Below are 21,660 nucleotides of genomic sequence, written 5' to 3' on the forward strand. Positions count from 1 at the left end.
GGTGCAAGCGCTTCCACACTACGATCATCATCTCTGGCATTATGCTATTCCACTGCAGAATACTGTGCCCCAGTATGGTTCCATAGCCCCCATGTCCACTTGGTTGATTCCAAACTATATTCCTCCATGAGGAATTTCTGGAACCATCCGTTCCACCCCGGTTCCATGGCTGCCAGTTCTTAGCAACATCGCCCCGCCAGATATTCATCGGGATGCGGCATCATCTAAGTTCATTTCCCACGTCTACGCTTGACCGGACCTGCCAATATATGCGGATATCTTCGCCCACCCTGTCCAACGCTTGACATCTCGTCACCCAATCTGGTCCCCTACGCCTACACTGAACTTCTCTGTTCCAGACTCTTGGAAACAGAGTTGGCAGTCAGCTGAGGTAAAGAACAAACACCTCATCACAGACCCCTGCAAACGTCAACCGGCTTTGACCTAGCACGTTATGATTGGGCCCTCCTCAATCACTATCGAACAGGCCATGGCCGGTGCGCCGCTATGTTCCATCGCTGGGGAGCCAGAGACGACCCGAACTGCCCCTGCGGCTACAGACAGACTATGACCCACATAGTCAACGACTGCCACCTCTCCAGATTCAAAGGAGGTCTCGAAACTTTACATCAGGCTCAACCTGACGCTGTTGACTGGCTACGAAAGAAGGGCAAACGCTAGAAGAACTACAGGTGTCTCTCTGTCTCTCTATCTTCCCTTCCCTCTCAATGTCTCTGTCTTTATCCAAAGTAAATAAATTAATAATTTAATAAATTATTAGTGTAAATAAATGAATAGTGTAAAGTAGCATTTTAATAAACATTTAGGTATTTAATGATAAATTAGCATTTCTAATTAATTGTACAATTAGATGAGAATATATGAAATAAGGCCAGTTAATTTATTCCCTATCAGATAGGCAATTAATAATACTCTGACTAGATAAATACTTAGACAAAGCATGACTTACTGACCAAACTTAAAATGCCTGGCTAGGTAAATATTTATATATAGCACAACTTATATTCCCCACTTGCCCATTATCTGTTCTGGGGGGATTCAAAATGGATGAATGTGATGAGCAGGAAATAAAGGTAAAAACAATGTACATGTGACCAAGCTTAAAAGCTGTCATGGGAGAGGGGCAGGCAGTGGCACACCTGATTAAGCACATATATTACCATGTGTAAGGACCCAAGTTTGATTCCCCCACCCCCACTCCACTGTGCAGGGGAGATGCTTTATGAGAGGTGAAACAGGTCTGCAGGTGTCTTTCTCTTTCCCTCTCCATCATCTCCTTTCTCAATTTCTCTCTGTCCTACTCAATAAACTAGAGTGAAAAAAAGAAAAAAAAAAAAAAAAAAAGGAAAAACATCCCTTGGTAGCAGTGGGTTTATAGTGCTGGCACTGAGTCCCACCAGGTGGCAATTAAAAAAAAAATCATGGGTAAGTTTTTACTGAGAAATATTCTTTGTAACAAGGTATCCCAGCTGCTGAAAACTGAACTCCCTACCTTTCCTTTAGTCTAAGTTCTAAAATGATGAGAAACTCATTTGTTACCCTATTTGTTTAAAAAAAAAATTTTTTTTTTAAATTAACACCAGGCTTATCACTGCACTTGGTAACTACATGATGATTTCACCACTCTAGGTGGACTTTTTTTTCTTTCTTCCCCTTTTGGATAGAGACAAAGAGAAATTCAGAGGGAAGGGGAAACAGAGAGGAAGAGACACCTGCAGCACTGCCTTATCACTTGTAAAGCATGCCCCCAGCAGGTGGGGACTGGGAGCTTTGAACCTGAATTCTTGTGCTTGGTAATATGTGCACACTACAGGGTGTGCTATCACTTGGCTCTAATATTCTATTTCTTCCCTTATTAGTGATTCAATACTAATTTACAAAATTATAAGGCAACGGGTATAATTCCACAACTTTCCCACCACCAGAGTTCTGCATCCCCATTCCTTCCACTGGAAACTACATTAGTTCTCCCAACATCACATATATGGGTTGACTATTACTTATATAACTATATTTTTATATATTGGCCCATTTTTTTCTATGGTCCTGCCCTCTATTCCTTTCTAAGTCATACCTAGTACTTCTGAGTGTCCTGATGGAATTGGAGTTCAGTGCCCTCTGGTTATCTTCCTCTAACATTTATCCCTCTGGGAGTATGGACCAACATTTTTTATGGGGTGCAGAAGGTGGGAAGTCTGGCTTTCTGTAACTACTACTCCAGTGGACATTGGGTGTTGGCAGGTCAATCCATATCCCCAGCCTGTTTCTATATTTCTCTAGTGTAATATCCTATTTATTTTAAGTTTATCATGAACTTAATTTATTTTTAGTTATCTTTTTTAAAGTGTAGTAGAAATTCCAAGTTTTTTTTTTAGCTTTTTAAAAAAATTATCTTTATTTATTGGATAGAGACAGCCAGAAATCAAGAAGGAAGGGGGAGATAGAGAGGGAGAGAAACAGAGAGACACCTACAGCCCTGCTTCACCACTCTCAAAGCTTTCCCTCTGCAGGTGGGGATATTTTTTAGTTAAGCTTTATTTGATATAGGCAGCCAGAAATTGAAAGGAGGGGTCGGGGGAAGACAGACAGAGAGAAATTTGAAGACCTGATTCACCACTCACAGAGTTTTCCCTCTGCAGGTGGGGACTGGGGGCTTGATCCTAGGTCCTTGCACACTGTAACATGTGCACTCAACCAGGTGTGCCATCACCCGGCCCAATATTCTATTTCCTTTTTTTTTTTTTTTTTTTTGCCTCCACAGTTATTGCTGGGGCTCAGTGCCTGCACTATGAATCTACTGCTGCTGTAGGTTTTTTTTTTCCTTTTGTTGCCCTTGTTGTTTTATTGTTATTATTATTGTTGTTGCTATTATTTTGGTCATTGTTATTGGATAGGAAAGAGAGAAATCGAAAGAAGAGGGGAGAAAGGGAGGGGCAAGAGAAAGATAGACACCTGTAGACTTGCTTCACTGCTTACAAAGTGACCCCCACCCCCCGTAGGTGAGGAGCTGGGGGCTCAAATTGGTTCCTTAGGCTGGTCCTTGGGCTTTGCACCTTATGCGCTTAACCGGCTGCTCTACCGCCCTGCCCCTGGCCCAATATCCTATTTCTTAAAATGAAAACCTACCATTTCTAGGAGCTGGACAGTGGTGCACCTGGGTGAGCATACATATTACCAAATGCAAGGACCCAGATTCAAGTTCCCATTCCTAATTCCTAACAAGCGGGGGCTTCATGAGTGGTGAAGCAGTGCTGCAGGTCTCTCCCACTCTCCTTATCTTCCCTTAGTTTCTATCAAATAAATAATATATATTATTGGATAAAGACAGAAATTGAGAGGGGAGGGGAGACAGAGAGGCACCTATAGCCCTGCGTTATCAGTTGCGAAGCTTTCCACCTACAGATGGGGACCAGGGGCTTGAATCTGGCTCCTTGTACACTGTAATGTGTATGCTTAGCCAGTTGTGTAAGCTGTAGCTGATCAGTGCTCTTGTCTCTCTTTATTTTGCCTCCAGGGTTATGACTGAGGCTCGGTGCCTGCACTACAAATCCACTGCTTCTGTTGGCCATTTTTCCCATTTTTGTTGCCCTTGTTATTATTGCTGTTGGATAGGACAGAGATAGGAAATCAAGAGAGGAGTGGAAGACAGAGAGGCAGAGAGAAAGACAGACACCTGCAGAACTGCTTCACTGCTTGTGGGGAGCTTCTGCAGGTGGGGAGCCGGGGGCTTGTGCCAGTCCTTGCACTCTGTACCATGTGTGCTTAACCTGCTGCACTACTGGTCCCCTCTTTCTTTTTCTTGTAAGAGGAAAAATAATAAAATCCATATAGTAACAACAAAAATTTTAGTAGTCCAGGAAGTCTGCAGTGGTAGAGCACCAGATTTGCAATCATGCTGTACTAAGTTCAAACCCCAGCATTTTATATGCCAGAACAATGCTACACTTGTCTCTTTCTCTTTCTTGAAAAATTAACAACCATTTAAAAAAACTATCTGGGGGTAGGGTGACAGCATAATGGCTATGCAATCATCTTTCAAACCTGATACTCCAAGATCTCAGTTTTAATACCAAGCACAACCATAAGTCAAAGCTGAGTAATATTCTGGTAAAAATTAATCAATTCTGGGGGGTCGGACGGTGGCGCAGTGGGTTAAGTGCACGTGGCGCAAAGCACAGGGACCGGCGTAAGGATCCTGGTTCGAGCCCCCGGCTCCCCACCTGCAGGGGAGTCGCTTCACGGGCGGTGAAGCAGGTCTGCAGGTGTCTTTCACTCCCCCTCTCTCTCTGTCTTCCCCTCCTCTCTCCATTTCTCTCTGTCCTATCCAACAACAAAGCAACGTCAACGATGGCAATAATAACCGCAACAAGGCTGCAACAACTAGGGCAACAAAAAGGGGGAAAAATGGCCTCCAGGAGCGGTGGATCACCGAGCCCAGCAATAACCCTGGAGGAAAAAAAAAAAAAAAAAAATCAATTCTGGGGCTAGGCAGTGATGCATCCAGTAGAATGTGTATTACCAACCACAAGGGCGAGGGTTCAAGCATCCTGTCTTCACTTGCAGGGAGCTGGGAGAAAGCTTCATGAGTGGTGGACTAGTACTATAGGTATCTCTCCTTATTAAAAAAAAAAAAAGAGGGGATCCCCTAGGGAGAAGTAGAGTTGTCATGAAGGCAGCATGCCCCAGAAAAACCATGGTGGGGAAAGAAAAAACAAAAAACACTGTTTTTAAATTTTACTATACCCCTTCCTCCCTCCCTCTATGTCTGTCTCTATCTCTTTCTTTCTCCCTTTCTTTCCCAGAGCACTGCTCAGCTTTGGTTTATGGTGGTGCCTGGTATTGTATCTGGGACTCTGTGGAGTCTCAGCCATAAAAGCCTTTTTTGTACAACCATTATGCTACCATCCCAGCTCTATAATATCTCTTTTAAATTCACTTAGTTTTTTTTAAAGATCTAAAATATGAAAAGAATCAAATAAGATTGTTACCAATGTGAAATATAAGGGAATAATTATTTCCAGATATTTTATTTATCAGAAAATATTTATTTAAATGAAGTTGGTATAAAATGAACAATATCTGAATTATAGTTTTTTAAATTTTAAATAGCTAGTAATTCTACTATTTTAATGCAAGCAGTTTTTTGTTGGTTAAAAACAAAATAACGTGGTATGGGAGGTGGTATAGTGGGTAAAGCACTGGACTCTCAAAAGCATCTGGTCCTGAGTTCGGTCCCTGGCAGCATATGTGCCAGAGTGATATCTGGTTCTTTCTCTCTCCTATCTTTCTCATTAATAAATAAAATCTTAAAAAAAATAACTGGGCTGAGGACATAGCATAATAGTAACACATAAAGACTTTCATGACTGAGGCTCTGGGGTCCCAGGTTTCATCCCCAATACCAACAAAATCCAGAACTGATCAATGCTCTGGACTCTCTCTCTCTCTGTACTTTACATTCATTAAAAATAAATAAAAATATTTTTTAAAATAACTAAAAAGTAAAATTTTCTTATATTGCTAAACAAAGTAAGTACCTTTACTGTAGGAAAGCCTTGTTGTGTTCTATCTTTTACTGAGCCGCGGCTACCTTCAGTTAAGTACCGTGCTCGGTGCTGGGTCTCAGGCTGTACAACTATCTTCAGTTCTTTTCCCTCACTTTTAACAGGATACTGTCCACACAACATAGGGCTCTTCTTTACTCCAGTTCCTTTTTGGTTTTCCAATGTTCTGAAAAATCAAAGCACAACATGAAAAAGGTATCAGAAAGTTTTCTATAGAAGTGAACTAAGATGAAGGAAGAAACAAGAATAGCAGTTAACACTGAAAAACAACTGATTTTCCTACTTAAAAAAAAACAGCTAAGGGAAGAGACATTTCATAACTAACTATCTTTCAAACTTTGCAATAATGTCTAACTAAAATGATGTCAAAGTATAAGAAAGCACATCAGAGATGGAAGACAAATACTTGTCCATGTGGTAGGAAAATTAAGTACAATAAGTCATTTAACACTGAAAATATGTGATGAAAATGAATAGCTTTAAAATAGATTTTAAATAATCCACATACATTTTAAAATAGAGTCAAGAGCCTTCTTTATTTCTCTATGTATGTGAGGTTTATCTGTACCTGAAAAAAATCCAAGAGCCAATAGATGACTGAGGACAAAAGAAAGGGGGGGAGGGAGAGTGAGAAGAAGGGAGAGAGGGAGGGAGGGAGGGAGGGAGAGAAGAGTGAGAGACCCTCCCAAAAACAACAGATCCCAAGAGGAATAATATAGAAAATCAATGGTGACTAAGCAGTCTAAACCTTGGCTGTATTGTTTACTCTTCCAACTCTAATTACACTGTTACCTCAACCATCACAAAAAGAAGAAAGGCTTTACCCATACTGTAACCAGGAACTGGTTGAATCCCATTGATAAGAAATGAACAGAAGAATGGAAGGGAAAAAGATGCATAAGAATGCAAAAGATTGACTAGATAAGACAGTAGGTTCTGAGGGTAACTACTGTGCTCTATCATTTTCATATTCCCTTCACTTTGCAGTTCCTAAAATAGTAAATGCTGAAAAACTATCTGCTTATGAAAATGAAGAGTTAAAAAATAAGGGGGGGGGGTAAGAGAAAGGAAAGCATGGGGAAAAGGAACTTCTATAATATTAAGACAAGAAGACTAGATCCTAATGGATCAAGTAATGTCATTCTGGTAAATTTCATAGAATTAAGTTATATATTACCTGTGTAAGTCACTTAAGGGGCCTAAAAGAATAAATTATCTCTATAAAAAGCATCAAGTTGGTGTAGGGATAGATCACATAACGTTTATGCAAAGAGACTCTCATGCCTGAGGCTTCCAAGGTCCCAGGTTCAATCCCCCAGGCACCACCATAAGTCAAAACTGAGCAATGCTTCAGTAAAAAATAAATAAAAATTATATATATGTGTGTGTGTATATATATATATATATAAATAAATTTTTTAAAGTATCAAGTTATAGATGGAACAATGGACACTAAGTGCTAACTTCATTTTATCACATTCTGGGTAGATAATTCAAACACTTGATCTGAATATTAAAAAAATCTCCAAATTTGCATCAAAATGAACTAAAAGAAAATAAAACAAAATGCTAACAGCAGTTTTAGTAAGTTGCAAGATTATGGTTTAATTTTTTTCTGCACTTTGAAATATTTATTAATATTTATTAATATTTATGAATCTTAGAAAAAGAAACACTTTAGACTGCATAAAAAATTTTAGACTATCAATTAATATGGTATGGCAGGGTTTTCATATTCATTTGTCTAGCCAACCTAATGCTTTTGAGAATAAACAGTGATTTTTATTGTTTTAATAAAACAGAGCATTTTTGAACAAAAACTATTGTGACATTTGGCACACAGTATAGCTTAATGCACAGTGCAAGTAATTGTGAAGCTAGCCTTTAAAAAAACCTAATATATTTATTCTTTAAGTGAAAAAACAGAAGACAGACATATACCTATACATGACTGTAAAATAATGAAAACATCAACCAATTTTAAGAAAGTAATTGTTCAAATTATTGATTTTTATAGCACAATGACTTAGAAAAAAACAGGAAAGTAGGCAAAACCACTCTGGCATTAGAAGTGTCAAGTGTTCGGAAGTGTTACAACGGCATACTAGCTCCTTTGCCCTGTAAATGTTCTAGTTTTCTTTACTATAAAAATATTTTTCATTATAAAATGTCTATTACTGGTTTCACATCCAGATGACATATTTTAATATCCAGTCTAGAAGAGATGCAGAATCACTAATTCTTTGAACATTTAGTCAGAATTTAAGGATAACATGGATAGGAAGATTTAAATCTAAATACTAAGCACATTTTTAAAACATGGTTTACTTTCTAAACAAATTCTAATTTTATATATTTTAATAACACAAAATATTTCCATTTTGAAGGTTAGTTTCTGTACACATATGCTCAAGAGCACATTTCTAAATACTTGCATTATGTATTTGTAATTATGGCACATTAGATCCAAGGTTATATACTGTAGCCCTCAAAATATTTCTAAAATTCTTTCATGTTTCTGATACCTTTCTTATTAAAGAATATAGGGTTTTGGCTTGAAATCTTCCTAGTTTTCAAAAATCTACTTTCCTATATATTTATATATCTTTTCTCTTTTTACTGATATGTTTTATAAATTCAAAAATTCCTTCTATCATTTCCATGTATGCTAGTGTTAAATATTTTTTGTTACCTAAGGAAGCTGGATATTTCTTCTGCTGCTTGATGAGTTTCTATTCCATGAATTAGTTCATGAGAGATATTTTTCTTGACAATTATTATTATACTTTCCCTGGATAACCTCAAATCATTTCTAAGATATATTTATCATACAAAAGCAGAAGTAGAAAAGATGTAGGTCACATTACCTCTTTAACAGCAACTGAAAATAGTATGTTGACTACTCTTGTCAAAGTATTCTTCTTTATTTGAAACTTTTAACATTTACTTCAGTATAAAAATGGAAATCTCTCCTGGAATTTAAAACTTTTTTCTACTGAAGTTCAAATAAACACATACCATACTTAAGGGTAGAAAAGCATGAGCCTTATAGATCTTTGTCACTATGTTTAGAGCCTTATTCTAGATGTAATAGTTCTACAAATATTGTGTTCTAGAGTTCTTGACTCTATTAATGACAACATTTTAAGAAAGAGTATACAATATTTTCTTTTAGATATTTCCTAATCTGGATTTTCTGGGAAAAAAATCTTTTTTAAACTGGTATTTTTATGTAACTCTATCACTCCAAAGGAGTTCTAAATAAAAATAAAGAAGGCAGTAGTATTGATTATGGCTCAAATGGTGGAAACTACTTTAAAATGTAACAAGGGAATACTTAAGGACTAATAAGGCCCAGGAGGTGGTTCAGTGGCAGAGTGCATGCCTGGAATGGGTAAATTTAATAACCAGCTCCACATAAAATGATGGAGAGATGATCTGGTCTCAGTTTCTCTTGTCTTCTCTTACACAAAGTAAAAAATAAAGTTGAAATAAAACAAGTTAAAATAATCTAAAAAAGAAATAATCCATGTAATCTTCAACTAGAATTTTAACATAAAAAGATGAGTGGCGTTATCAAGTAGTAAACCAATCTAAAGCTCTCTATCACTTTGTGGAAACCTGAAATTGCAGGAGTCAACTAAAGGGTCATATCTCATACCCTCAAAACAGTAATCAATCAAAATTCAGTGAGATATGTTACCAAATTATGTTGAATATTCTACAGAAGACTAAAAGGCCAGCAATTAAATATTAAAATAAGAGTACTGAAGAAATAAAAAAAAATCTTCACTATGGCAATAAGTACTCTATAAAACATAGCTATTGAAATATATTTAGTAAATGCAATGAATTAAAAAACACATTCAAATATGTACCATGATTCTATCTACCACCTTAAACCTAAGCAACAAAAAAAAACTATCCTAGGAATATATACTTTTAAAAACCCTGAACTGTACAATATTATAGGAGAAAAACACATGAATCTAAATGATGAGAATAAAACCATAAATTTAGTCTTCTCAAAAAAAAAGTACAAACTCGACTTTTGTGAATGTTATGAGCTGTAGCTAAACTCATTAAACAGCTAGTTATTTCTATGAGCAAAAATCTTTTAAGCCTTTTAAAGTAAAATCCATTTTAAATTCATAAGTTATTTAAAAAATTATTTTGAATTTCTACCATTTAATCATACTCATAACAGAATACCTATCGTTAAATTCTATTAGCATTTTATTTTTTTCTAGAGTGGAACTTGGTAATTTGAAGTCAAATTTTTCCAATGACAAAATTAGTAGTTTTGCTTTATATGCAAATCTGAACTGAGCAGTTAATAAAAAGTGGGAATTTCTTTTTATGTTTTGCATAATGGTGATAGAGCTTTAAAAAAAAATGTGAATACCAACCCATTTCCTGCTTTTGAGTTGCCTTTGTTGTCCGTGGTAAGCTGAGAAAGCACATAGTGAGGTGCTTTGGCACTGTCGGCATCAAATATATCCATATTAGATTCTTCACAATCTCGTCGTTTGACCCCCGGTCTCTGCTTTGGATTTCGTTTTCGTGATTTACGAGGTACCTCAGTGTTATCATTGTAGGAACTGGTGCTCATGTTACTGAAGTTGGAGGGGGAATCCTCCATCCACATACTGCAGCTCTGCTCAGATTCCAATCCACACCCCTCATCCTGGCAGGACATCCGACTGTTATCCAGCAAGTCCTCAGGTGGTGGTGAGATGTACAAGACTGTGTGCCTCTTCGGTGTTGATGGATGCTGCTGGACTGTGTTACCAGTTAACTGCTTTTCACTTACCCCTCTGTTACTTACCCCCAAGGCTGAGGAGCAGCTCTCCACTTGCATAGCCTTGCTGTCGGTGACTGAGGTAGAATAAATGGTAGGGCTGGAAGAGGTGGTAAAGGAGCTGCAAGCACCGCCCATGGAGGAAGAGGAGGGAGCTGAAGAAGCATCTGCAGTGTACAATTTAAGAGTAAATACACTATACATGTTTTCACCTATGCTGGCTAGCAGTCCCATTGAAAATGTGATTTGTAAACTGATTGTTTCTCCCCAAAATGAATAGTTGGAATTTGGTTAAGTTTTAGAATATAAATGCTTCAAGCAATACAAGGCCTAAGATATACAATTTTTAAAATGTCCAAATAGCATTATTTTACTGGTGTTATAATCAATGATTAAAAATTCTAATTTAATGTTTTAAGCTGTAAAGCAAGAATAAAGTTTTTTATTGCCTCAGCCAGATGTTCTGTTGAATTCAAATCATTTTAAATAATAAGGAAAACCCCAATATGAAATATATGCTTGTGGTCCACATTCAATGCCAATTAAATGATTCATTATGAAATTTGAAAAGTGGGACTGTGCTTAGCCACAAAATATTAAAGTAAGTTTCTAACCTATGAAGCAGAGAACTACAGGTCATTTTTAATGCAGACACTCCCTGCTTCAGAGGCAAATCCTGGAATAAAAATATGAGAAAATAAATGAGAAAAGAGCTGCTGATTATTCCAGATATCAATTATAAAATGAGAAATAGAAAAAATATATAATCAACTGAATTGGAGGCAAAATGGAACTGGTACCATCACTATGATTGTAAAATCTAAAAGTATGTTAAGTTTGAAAAAGGTTTGATTTGTAACATGCTAGACTGTAGAAGATAAACAAGCTGACCAAAGAGGGCTTCCAGAAATTGGAAGTGATAGTTCAGAACTATCATCTCTAAAACAAGTAAATCCATCCTTTATAGCAAGATAAGGAGCAGGGAAGAAACTGATTATTGAATGGATTTTCCTTATAAAGTATTTGATGTCACAATCAACAGTTAGTTACCACTGTCCATTTCCTCACTCCTTAAGAGTCTATATTATTTTAGTTATTAAGGGAATTTTCTAATATGAGCAACAGTAACTTCTATTGGCTCAAGTCTAACAAAAATAATTAAGCAGATAAAAAATCTCTGGAAAGGATCAGAATTAATTTTATTGGACAAAGAATTAAAATTATTTTACAAAACCATTTACCTATTGTGCCTAAAAAATAAAATTTAAGCGTAACTTTTCAAAATGTGTGGCAACTAGCAGAATAGCTAATTGAAAATACTACTTTAACCCTTAAAAGCATTATCCCTGAGGCACACCAATATTGTAAAGGTTGAAAATCATCAGTCTTAAAATTTTTGAAGTACCAGTTTATCTTGTGTAAGCTATGGGAATGTTTAGAGTCATACACATGAATAAAAATTGGTAACTTGACAGTTAACTAAATGTTTAAATCTAAAATTATTTTTTAACTACAGCCACATTTGCCACTGTTTTTTAAAGTGGTATGATAAAACTTAAAACTGATGTGCAGTTATTGAATTTGTAATATTCACAGTAATAACAACTGAAATGTAAGAGCACCAATGTTTAATTAAAAGTCCAGTGCCAAAATCTATTTTAAAAAAACAAAAATATAAATCAAAATATTTATGTCACTGGAAAGAATTAAATTTGCACATAATATATCATGACTGTCAAAGCTGAAGAGCACAGAAGTTAATATAATTCTCAATAACATAATCTGCATAATGCCACACAGATTCCTCTCAACTAAGATAGTAAGTCAAAGAACCTAAAGCAGTTAGATGATATCAGTTCCATTTTCCAATCTGTATCCTTGTCAAATGCAGTAGCTGAAATTGGAAAATTCAGTCACTTTAAACTGCATTCCAATGTAAAGAAAAAATTGTCAATTTTGTTTCATGCATTAATGCAATGTTTTCTTAGTAAATAAATATTTTAAAAGAATTGTGAAAACTACAAAATCTAAATGCTAATGTCAATGACAGTTTAGGAGCTGATTTGTAGCCACTTTGAGTTTAAATATAAAAATGTTTTCCTTGTTTTTTGAAAATCACTGGAGAGTACATTTTAGAAAACATAATAAAAATATATCTAAAATCCCTCCATCTGTTCCAACTATTGGTAAAAATAAAGCTAATTTTTGTGTGAATATGTGAACCTATGTTCTTCATTTTCAGAGAAATACAAGTATGCAGCATGCAATATTTGCAGTGGAACACACAAAGCATGCAGCATGAATGCTGTGAACTTGTATTTCTACAATGCATCCCTCCCCCCATTCTGAATCTAAGTACCATGCACATGAAAATGCAGAATATGAACATCTCAGGGATTCCTGTCCATGACAGATGGAAAGTATAGGTGAAAAGCAATCATGAAATCAAAATCAAGTTATATGGCATTTATGAATAAAAAAAAAATTTAATGTACGGTAATACCTCACATTACTCTTTGAGGTATATGATTTTTTCCTTACAAATCTTATCAAAAGCCACCAATTGATATAATCATATTTAAGTGTCTGTTCTGGGACAGGTATGCCAAACTGTGATCTCATACCCTACATAAATTAAAATACTCTACACATATTCTTTGGATACCTAACACAAAATATTTTATATTTTACCTGAAGTTCCCTGGAAATACTTATTAAATAAAAAAGTTAATTAGCACAAAACTATAAAACTGAAGACATAAACTGTCAGAAGACAGCAGTATGTATGCATACTTCAATTTTAAAATATCACCTTTTTAAAAGTCTCTGTTTGATCCTAAATTACAAAGAAACTACTAATTTTAAGATGATAACAAGTGAGATAATCTTTTAAAACTATAAAACTCCTTACAATAGTGTTATTGTTGCTCTGTTGATGATACTAATGGTGCATACAATCTTTCCATCAAGTTGTTACACTCTGGTTAGCAAGAGAATACCCAAGTACATTAATAATGCCAGGTAAGGTGGTAATGTGGCAGTGAACACCGTGAGAGCATGGAAAACCCTAGTATCTAACATTGTACTTTGGAGTCTAGTACATTCAAAATTTTATTAAACTATTTATGGGAAACCATTCTTTTACATACATATTATATTAAAATTAAATTAGTAAATAAATGTACCAATGTGTCCTTAATTGACACATTAGATAATTGTAAAGAAAAAGATCACTATTAAAAGTGCTTAGAACATATAATATTAAAGAGAAAAGGGTTTAGAAGTAATTTAAGGGTTTACAGGTAAATATCTGCTATTTCTGCAGAGTGAGCTAAAGACTTTATTTCTTGAAATTATATACAAGTCAAATTATTTGTGCATTAATCTATACATTTGCTATAAATGAAAACTGTTAATACTGTCTAGTAAAATGAATGCATAAAATAATATCAAGAGCTATTTCAGAATTTTAAATTCTAGTTTTTTATTTTCAAACATTCCCAGAAAGTAGTAAAAGATATTCCTGGGAATACTGTAAGTATATTTTAAACATCTAAATGACCTTTTGGCCACTATGCTATTAAATATCAAGAAATAGCTTAAATGGCATTTTACAGAACTAAATACTAACACAACCCTGCCTAATTTATATATTTTTCTAATTTGTGAATTCTTAAAGACAAAATATACTGCCTTTTTTTTTTTTTTTTTTTTAGTTTGAATGCCCATTTTTACCTGTTAAGAATATAGAGACTAAGTTTCACTATGACATAGGAAAAGCACAAAGGGCCAGAGAGGTGATATGGTACTGGAAGGTGGTGTCTGAGTGAAAAATGTGGACAAGAAGTGATGAAACGACACCACATTCAAGCCTTCAGGCTCCACAGAAATAGAAGAAGCCTTCAGCAGAAAGATTTTTTTTTTTTAGAAAGATGTTTTAATAGTTGATTTTATTAGTTCCTTAGATCCCTTGCCAATCCTTCATAAAATTGGAAGTTTTTCTTATGTTTATCTTAAAATTATTTTTTAAAATATTTATTTTCTTTATTTATTCCCTTTTGTTGCCCTTGATGTTTCGTTGTAGTTATTGTTGTTGTTATTGATGTTGTTGTTGTTGGATAGGACAGAGAAATGGAGAGGGAAAGACGGAGGGGGAGAGAAAGACAGACACCTGCAGACCTGCTTCACCACCTGTGAAGCGACTCCCCTGCGCTACCACCCGACTTCCATTACAATTATTTTCATACCTAGCATGAATAAATGTTTATCATTTATGAAAAAATTGTGTGAACCTAGAATTTTATTTTTCTATAGAAGTTTCTGTGATCATAAAGGGCACAGAAAACCAAAGGGAAAACTGACAGACCATCGCTACAACTTACTAATGAAAATTCATAAGCTTGAAAAAAAAGCAACACAGTGTCCTATTTTTAACTCTAATAATTTTGTTTTTTAGCAGTAGCCAATTATTTAACCAAATGCAAGCAGTGATGGTAAACTTATATGTGTATGTATATATTTGTGTACATGTATATGGCTACTTTAAAAAAAAATTATTTATTCCCTTTTGTTGCCCTTGTTTTATTGTTGTAGTTATTATTATTGTTGTCATCATTGTTGGATAGGACAGAGAGAAATGGAGAGAGATGGGGGAAGACAAAGAGGGGGAAAGAAAGATAGACACCTGCAGACCTGCTTCACTGCTTGTGAAGCAACTCCCCTGCAGGTGGGGAGCCAGGGCTCGAACCGGGATTCTTAAGCTGGTCCTTGCGCTTTGCACCACCTGCGCTTAACCTGCTGGGCTACAGCCTGACTCCCACAGCTACTTTTAAGAATGGATGAAATCATTAAAGTCAACTATGGATATTCGAAGTAGTTAGGATAAAAAGTGGCAGATAGGATAGTATATCTACATGGATATACCAGAAACTGAAAGTATTATTAATCTGATGAAAGTATGCTTTAAAAGGTAGAACATACTGAAACCCATATAGATTTTATATACTCTTTGAAATTCCCTCTCATGTATAAAAAAACCTAAAAGAGAGATAAATTTGGGGGGCAGTATGTGGCTTATCTAGTAGAGCATATACATTACCATGCATGAGGACCTGGGTTTGAGCCCCTAGCCACTACATGGGAATGCCTGCAAGGGAAGAAGTTTCATGAGCAGTGGAGTTATGCTAGTGTCTCCTCTTCTCTGTCTCTTTCTCCTTATTCAACTCTTACCCTTTATCTAAAGTAGTGGTGGATATTTATTGGATACCTATAACTATAATTTGCAGGCCACATAAAATTATCAACTTTAAAAATCATCATTTAATGTCACTGAAAAAAGCTGTAATTGTATTGGCAGGTTCAGGCCGTGTTATTTTGTGCACCTTACATGGCTGTGGGTCAGATGTCCCCCTCCCTTGATCTAGAGAAAAGAAAAATAAAATGGCTGCCAGGAATGGTGGAGTTGTGCAGGCACTCAGCCCTAAAAATAACCCTGCAGGCAAAAATACATTTTACATTAAACTTTTAACAGAAAGCTTTGAAACCAGTTATAGTCTATGTAGTCCTCAAAAGAAACAAATACTTCCCACTGATTTCAAATATATGACAGAATGTTCTAGAAACCTAAGGTGGATGAGCAAGACATGTGTCCCTATGTAGCCATCCCCAGGGGGCAAGCACAGCAGTCTGCAGCTCTCCTGCCACAGAAGATCTCAAGTCCAAGCTACAGTACTGCTGTACTGCTGGCTTCTCTGGAGTTTCTGTTTTGCTGGGGGGGAGGGGGGTGCGCACAACGGGACGGGACGCAATATGTAGTTTTGAAGTTTATTTAACAAAGAGTCAAACATTCATTATTGAAAATGACATTTCACTAAATTTCTAAGAAAAAAACGTGATCACTAGTATGTACATATGCACACATCTTCTAAGTTTTAACATCAGTGCAAAATAGAATTTCCTTAAAAAGTCACTTAAACAAGTCATAAAATGCTGCAAGTGTGCTAAGTTAACCAATAGTGGAACGGAGAAGGAGTGAATTACTAACTGTTCTGAAAATAACCATATTAAACAATACAGGATGTTTGGGAAATTTCCAATGTAAAACACTTGTTTAATCTTAGCTGTTTTTATATATTTTATTTTTCTTACTGGTAACAATGACTTCAAATCTAAAAATCTTGTCTGATAAAAGTCACCAGAAACAAGAGCATATTTTCAGATAACAGAAGGGAGATATTCAGAGAAAAAAACGCTAAGGCCAACATTCATGTTGCCAAGGAATTGAAAAATCTAGAACACACAAAGTGGCTGCAAACTTGCTTTGTTAACACCTTACATGCCAACCTTCATTTTCTACTTTTCTTCTTCTTCTTATAATATTAATGTAAAGTCTGAAACTTTGCAAAATCTTTTAGTTTCAATCAGTAACAATTCACTATTTAGAAACAAACAAAAAAGGTAGGAAGTAAAGCAGGGTGAAAGGAAGGAAGAAGGGAAAGAACGAAGAAAGAAAGAAAAAAAATGACTTATGAAGAAGTCTGAAAATGAGACCGACCTATACCCTGGGTGAGACTGGATGGGTTAAGTGTCTCTGGCACTATTTGTCTTCACTATTGACAGACACTGTCACACAACCCACCACACGAGGCCTGTCTCTGAATGGCGAAGCTAGAATGCAAGTTAAGTATTATTAAGGAAAAAAAAAAAAAAAAACAACTAGCATCCCAGCATACAAAATATAAGCAAATCAGATTACATTATAAGACAAAACAAAAACCAGAAACAAAAAATTGTAGGGTCAATCATTCCATTTACATGTTTAAAACAGATTCAATTTCCCATTTGTACTATTCCCACCCAATAGAAGTCTACATGCTACAATAGTCAATGCTCTACAACAAACTTAAAAAATTAAAAATCAACATTCAAATAAGGGACTACGGAAAATTTTCTTATTCAAATTTTTATTAACTCATATTCACCAATTTGTTCTCCGGTTTATTAATGCAATCTAATCCATAAACCAGAATGTTCTCTCTCTCATATTCTTATGCTGTGTCCTTAGCCAAGCTCTTTTAAAAAGTAGAGGGCTATTTATTTATTTATTTTTGACAGATCCCTTGACTTCTTCAATGTTCCATATATACTTATTTATTTCCTTTTTGTTGCCCTTGTTGTTTTATTGTTGTTGAAGTTATTATTGTTGTTGTTGGATAGGACAGAGAGAAATGGAGAGAGAAGGGGAAGACAGAGAGGGGGAGAGAAAGACACCCAAAGATCTGCTTTACCACCTGTGAAGTGACTCCCCTACAGGTGGGGAACTGGGGGCTCAAACCGGGATCCTTATGCCAGTCCTTGCACTTTGCGCAATGTGTGCTTAACCCGCTGCGCTACCGCTGGATTCCCTATTTATTTTTAAAATATATTTGTTTATTTATTTATTTATTTATTTATTTAGAAGATAGAAGGAGAGAGAAAGAACCAGACATCACTCTGGTACATGTGTTGCCGAGGATTAACTCAGGACCTCATGCTTGAGAGTCCAAGGCTTTATCTACTGCGTGCTACCTCCTGGACCACTGCTTTTTATTTATTTTATTTATTTTTCTTGCTTAACACAATATAATATACTCAGCCATAAGAAAGGATGAAATCCAGCTTTCTGCTACAACACTGATTAAACTGGAGGATGCTAATGCTAAGAGAAATGTCAGAAAAAGACAGACAAATAGTGAACAATTTCATTCATTCACATATATGATGTAAAAACAAAACAAGCAGACAAAATCTGACAACAAACCCTGAGATTCTGACACTCAACTAAGGTTACTAAAGAGAAAAAGGACAGGAGAATGAAAGGATGAAGGGCATTCAATGGACTATGGTGGAGGGATGGGGATACCTTGGTGGTAGTGGACACAACAACATAATTTAAATGTAAGTCAAATTGTACCCCTAGACCATATAAGATTATACAAACCAGTTATCTCTATTAAAAGAGTGGAAGAGAATGTTTTGATCAACATGAACTGTAACACACACACATATATATTTTAGAAATATTTGTATTTTAACAGTAAAATAATCTTTTTAGTTTCTCAGGCCAACTTCTATACATTTTCTCATATCCACTGCAAAAAAATGATCAATTTATACTCTAAAGTTATATATGTTATTGTGCATAAAAGGTTGGATCCTGGGAGTCGGGTGGTAGGTAGCGCAGCAGGTTAAGCGCATGTGGCCTGAAGAGCAAGGACCAGTGTAAGGATCCTGGTTCGAGCCTCCGGCTCCCCACCTGCAGGGGAGTCGCTTCACAGGCGGTAAAGCAGGTCTGCAGGTGTCTATCTTTCTCTCCTCCTCTGTCTTCCCCCTCTTCTCTCCATTTCTCTCTGTCCTATCTAACAATGACAACATCAATAACAACAATAAAAAGACAACAAGGGCAACAAAAGGGAAAAATAAATAAAATACATTTTTTAAAAAAAAGGTCGGATCCTAGAGACTCTACTTTATCTAATAATTAGCATTATTGCTGAAGCTGAAAAGGTTTGTTAATAATTTATTAGTGACTTTCCCTCCAGGTCTTTAAACTGTCAGGTAGGATACTAAAAAAAGTTATGGGGGGGGGGAGGGTAGGTAGCATAATGGTTATGCAAAAAGACTCTCATGCCTGTGACTCCAAAGTCCCAGGTTCAATTCCCTGCACCACCATAAGCCAGAGCTATGGTTAAAAAAAGAGAAAAAAATTGAGTTCTCCTAAAACAATTATTTTTTTTACCTTGTTAAGAGTACCATAAATGTATTCATAGACTATTTATTGTTTTCTGAGAGACAAAATGCTTATAACACTTGTTAAATGTCCTGCTATAGAAATGTATCTTTGTCCTATTTAACACAAAGTATCTCAGCACAGTGCAAAAATATACAAGGCCATTTGTCCAAACCCAGATTGGGGTTTATTGTACCAAAGCAAGGAACTATGGGGAAGAAGGAGGAAAAGTAGGCAGGGGGTGAAAAGAACTTTGAGGTCCTATTATATACAGATGGAAAAAGACCTAAAAGCTGTGGATAAGTGTTCTGCAGAAAATTTTCATATGGGGAGATGAGAGATTATACCCATGTGCCAAGAACTGCACTGTATTATTATTAACCTTACAATGAAAATGATGAAAGAAAGTAAGAAAAGAAGGAAGGAGGGAGGGAGAAAGAAAGGGAGGAAAGAAGAGAATTTACTTAGGGGCTGGGGAAAAAGCATAATGGTTATGCAAAAGACTCTCATGTCTGAGGCTCCAAGGTTCTAGGTTCAATCCCCAGCACCACCACAAACCAGAGCTGAGCAGTGCTCTCTTTGTGTGTGTGTCTTCCCTCTCTGCCCCTCTTTGTATGCCATTAAAATGAAATAAATTTTTTTTTAAAAAAAGTTCTCCTAGGTTAACTCCAAAGATAAACAATGAACTCTGGGTCATTATGGTGTACTACTGTAGTTGTATGGATTATAGCAAATGCAGTGACAGTGGGAGAGATTGTGAGTATATAGGGACAGAGGATATACTGGAACTGTATTTTCCACTGAAGTTTTCTGTGAAACTAAAACTTCTAAAGACAAAGTCTATTTTAAAAAAGTAAATGTAACATCAGATCTTTTCTTAATCATTTTATGTATCTAGAATACTGCATGAGACCTTGAAATAAATTTTATCTTTAAAGACACACACAGCATTGATTATAATAATTGTTTTTTCACCTCTTTCCTACTGGTGAAAAGACAGTTTCCATCACCTAGTGATTTAAGTACTATGGGGTAACATCACTGGTATTGAATGAAGATATTTAAAATTCAGAAAGAACATTCTATTTGAAATAATGTAAATGCAAAAGGGAATAATCAACTGCCTAGGCCCAAAAGGATAAATTATAAACTGTTCTATTATAAGCCCTGATAAATGATCCTACTACTTTATCATTTCATTAAAAAATAGTGGAAAGATGGGGGTTGTAGTATATGGGAAACTGGGAAATGTTATGCATGTAAAAACTATTGTACTTCCTGTTGAATGTAAAACATTAATTCCCCAATTAAAAAAATAAAACAATTTAAAAAAAATAGTGGGAAGAAATCTAGGAAGAACTCTTAAGCAATCAACTTTGCAGAATCAACCTCTCAGGAACAATGTGTTTTCTCTATAATTCATCAACCTCTTTCAATGCTTCTTTTCAATGCATAGGTTCCTCTTAAGAAAATGTCAATGGGGGGAGAATAAACCAAAAAGTAAATCTGTGGACCATGTGCCAGTATATCCTGACTGATTCAATAACTTAAAAAATAGGCCTATAGAAATTGGGTAAGAATGGAAAGAAGCAAAATCAAGTTTTTTAAAGTTTATTTTTTAAAAAGTGAGAACTACTTTAAAATGTTACTAACACATGGGAGGTAGGTCAGTGCAGAGTGAATGATGACCAAATGTCAAGAACTGTTATGTATTCTACATATATACCTTCATAATAACCAAATGTTGTCAAGTTCCATGCATATTATAAGACATTTGTTAATTTCTATAAGATTCCCCCTATCTGACAGAAATCAGGCTCATATGACATCTCTGATTACAAAGACAATGTCTGATACCCTACTAAAAAATAAGTGAATAGGTAGAATAAATTTTGAACCAGTGGGCTAGAGAAATATACATACTCGCACTTAAAGAAAAAAGGCTAATGCACCCTTACTAATGGAAAAATAAATTGATCAAGAGGGTCAGCAAGACAGTTCACCTGGAAGGGTACCTGTTTTGCTATGAATGAAAGTCAAGACTTGAGTCTCTGGTACACTGTATGGGAGTACTACAGCATTGAGGGAAGTTTTGTTGCTCTGGTGTTCCTCAGTACATGCATGTGTGCCCTATCTCTTACCACTTCCCATGCCCCACCCACCCTCCCACTTACTAACCTACCTACCTACCAATTGAGAAAATAATAAGCTTTACTTATTATATTAGTAATGTTAGTGATATGAAATGTCCACTTCTGTGCATTGATTTCTTAATGTGAAAGTATACAAAACGCATAGATTTAGAAATGGTATTTATTTTATATTTTTATTTGGCTTATGAATAAGAATCTGTTAGTTTTAAAATCCTAACCTATAAATTATATTACTACAAAATGTACATATCCTATCAGAAATTGTATGAATTTCAATATTTGTGAAAACTGTTGCTGGGTCCATGAGATATCTCAGCATATATTTAAATATATATGTGTGTGTATATATATATA

At 35.5% G+C, this 21,660-nt stretch overlaps 1 protein-coding gene across 10 annotated transcripts in view; it reads right to left on the reverse strand.

The window, feature by feature from the left end:
- Positions 1–21,660, reverse strand: part of NFAT5 (nuclear factor of activated T cells 5) — a 106,520-nt gene that overhangs the window by 39,939 nt on the left and 44,921 nt on the right. For 5 of the 10 annotated variants that reach the window (XM_060185251.1, XM_060185248.1, XM_007524580.3 and 2 more), the window contains 2 exons: positions 9,995–10,553; positions 5,559–5,751 (listed from right to left, as the gene is read on the reverse strand). In XM_060185251.1, the coding sequence (XP_060041234.1) occupies positions 5,559–5,751; positions 9,995–10,553 (752 nt within the window). The other 5 variants (XM_060185255.1, XM_060185253.1, XM_007524583.2 and 2 more) reach the window with 4 other exon arrangements.

The sequence above is a fragment of the Erinaceus europaeus genome, chromosome 2 (assembly GCF_950295315.1).
Source record: "Erinaceus europaeus chromosome 2, mEriEur2.1, whole genome shotgun sequence".
NCBI classification, from domain to species: Eukaryota; Metazoa; Chordata; class Mammalia; order Eulipotyphla; family Erinaceidae; genus Erinaceus; species Erinaceus europaeus.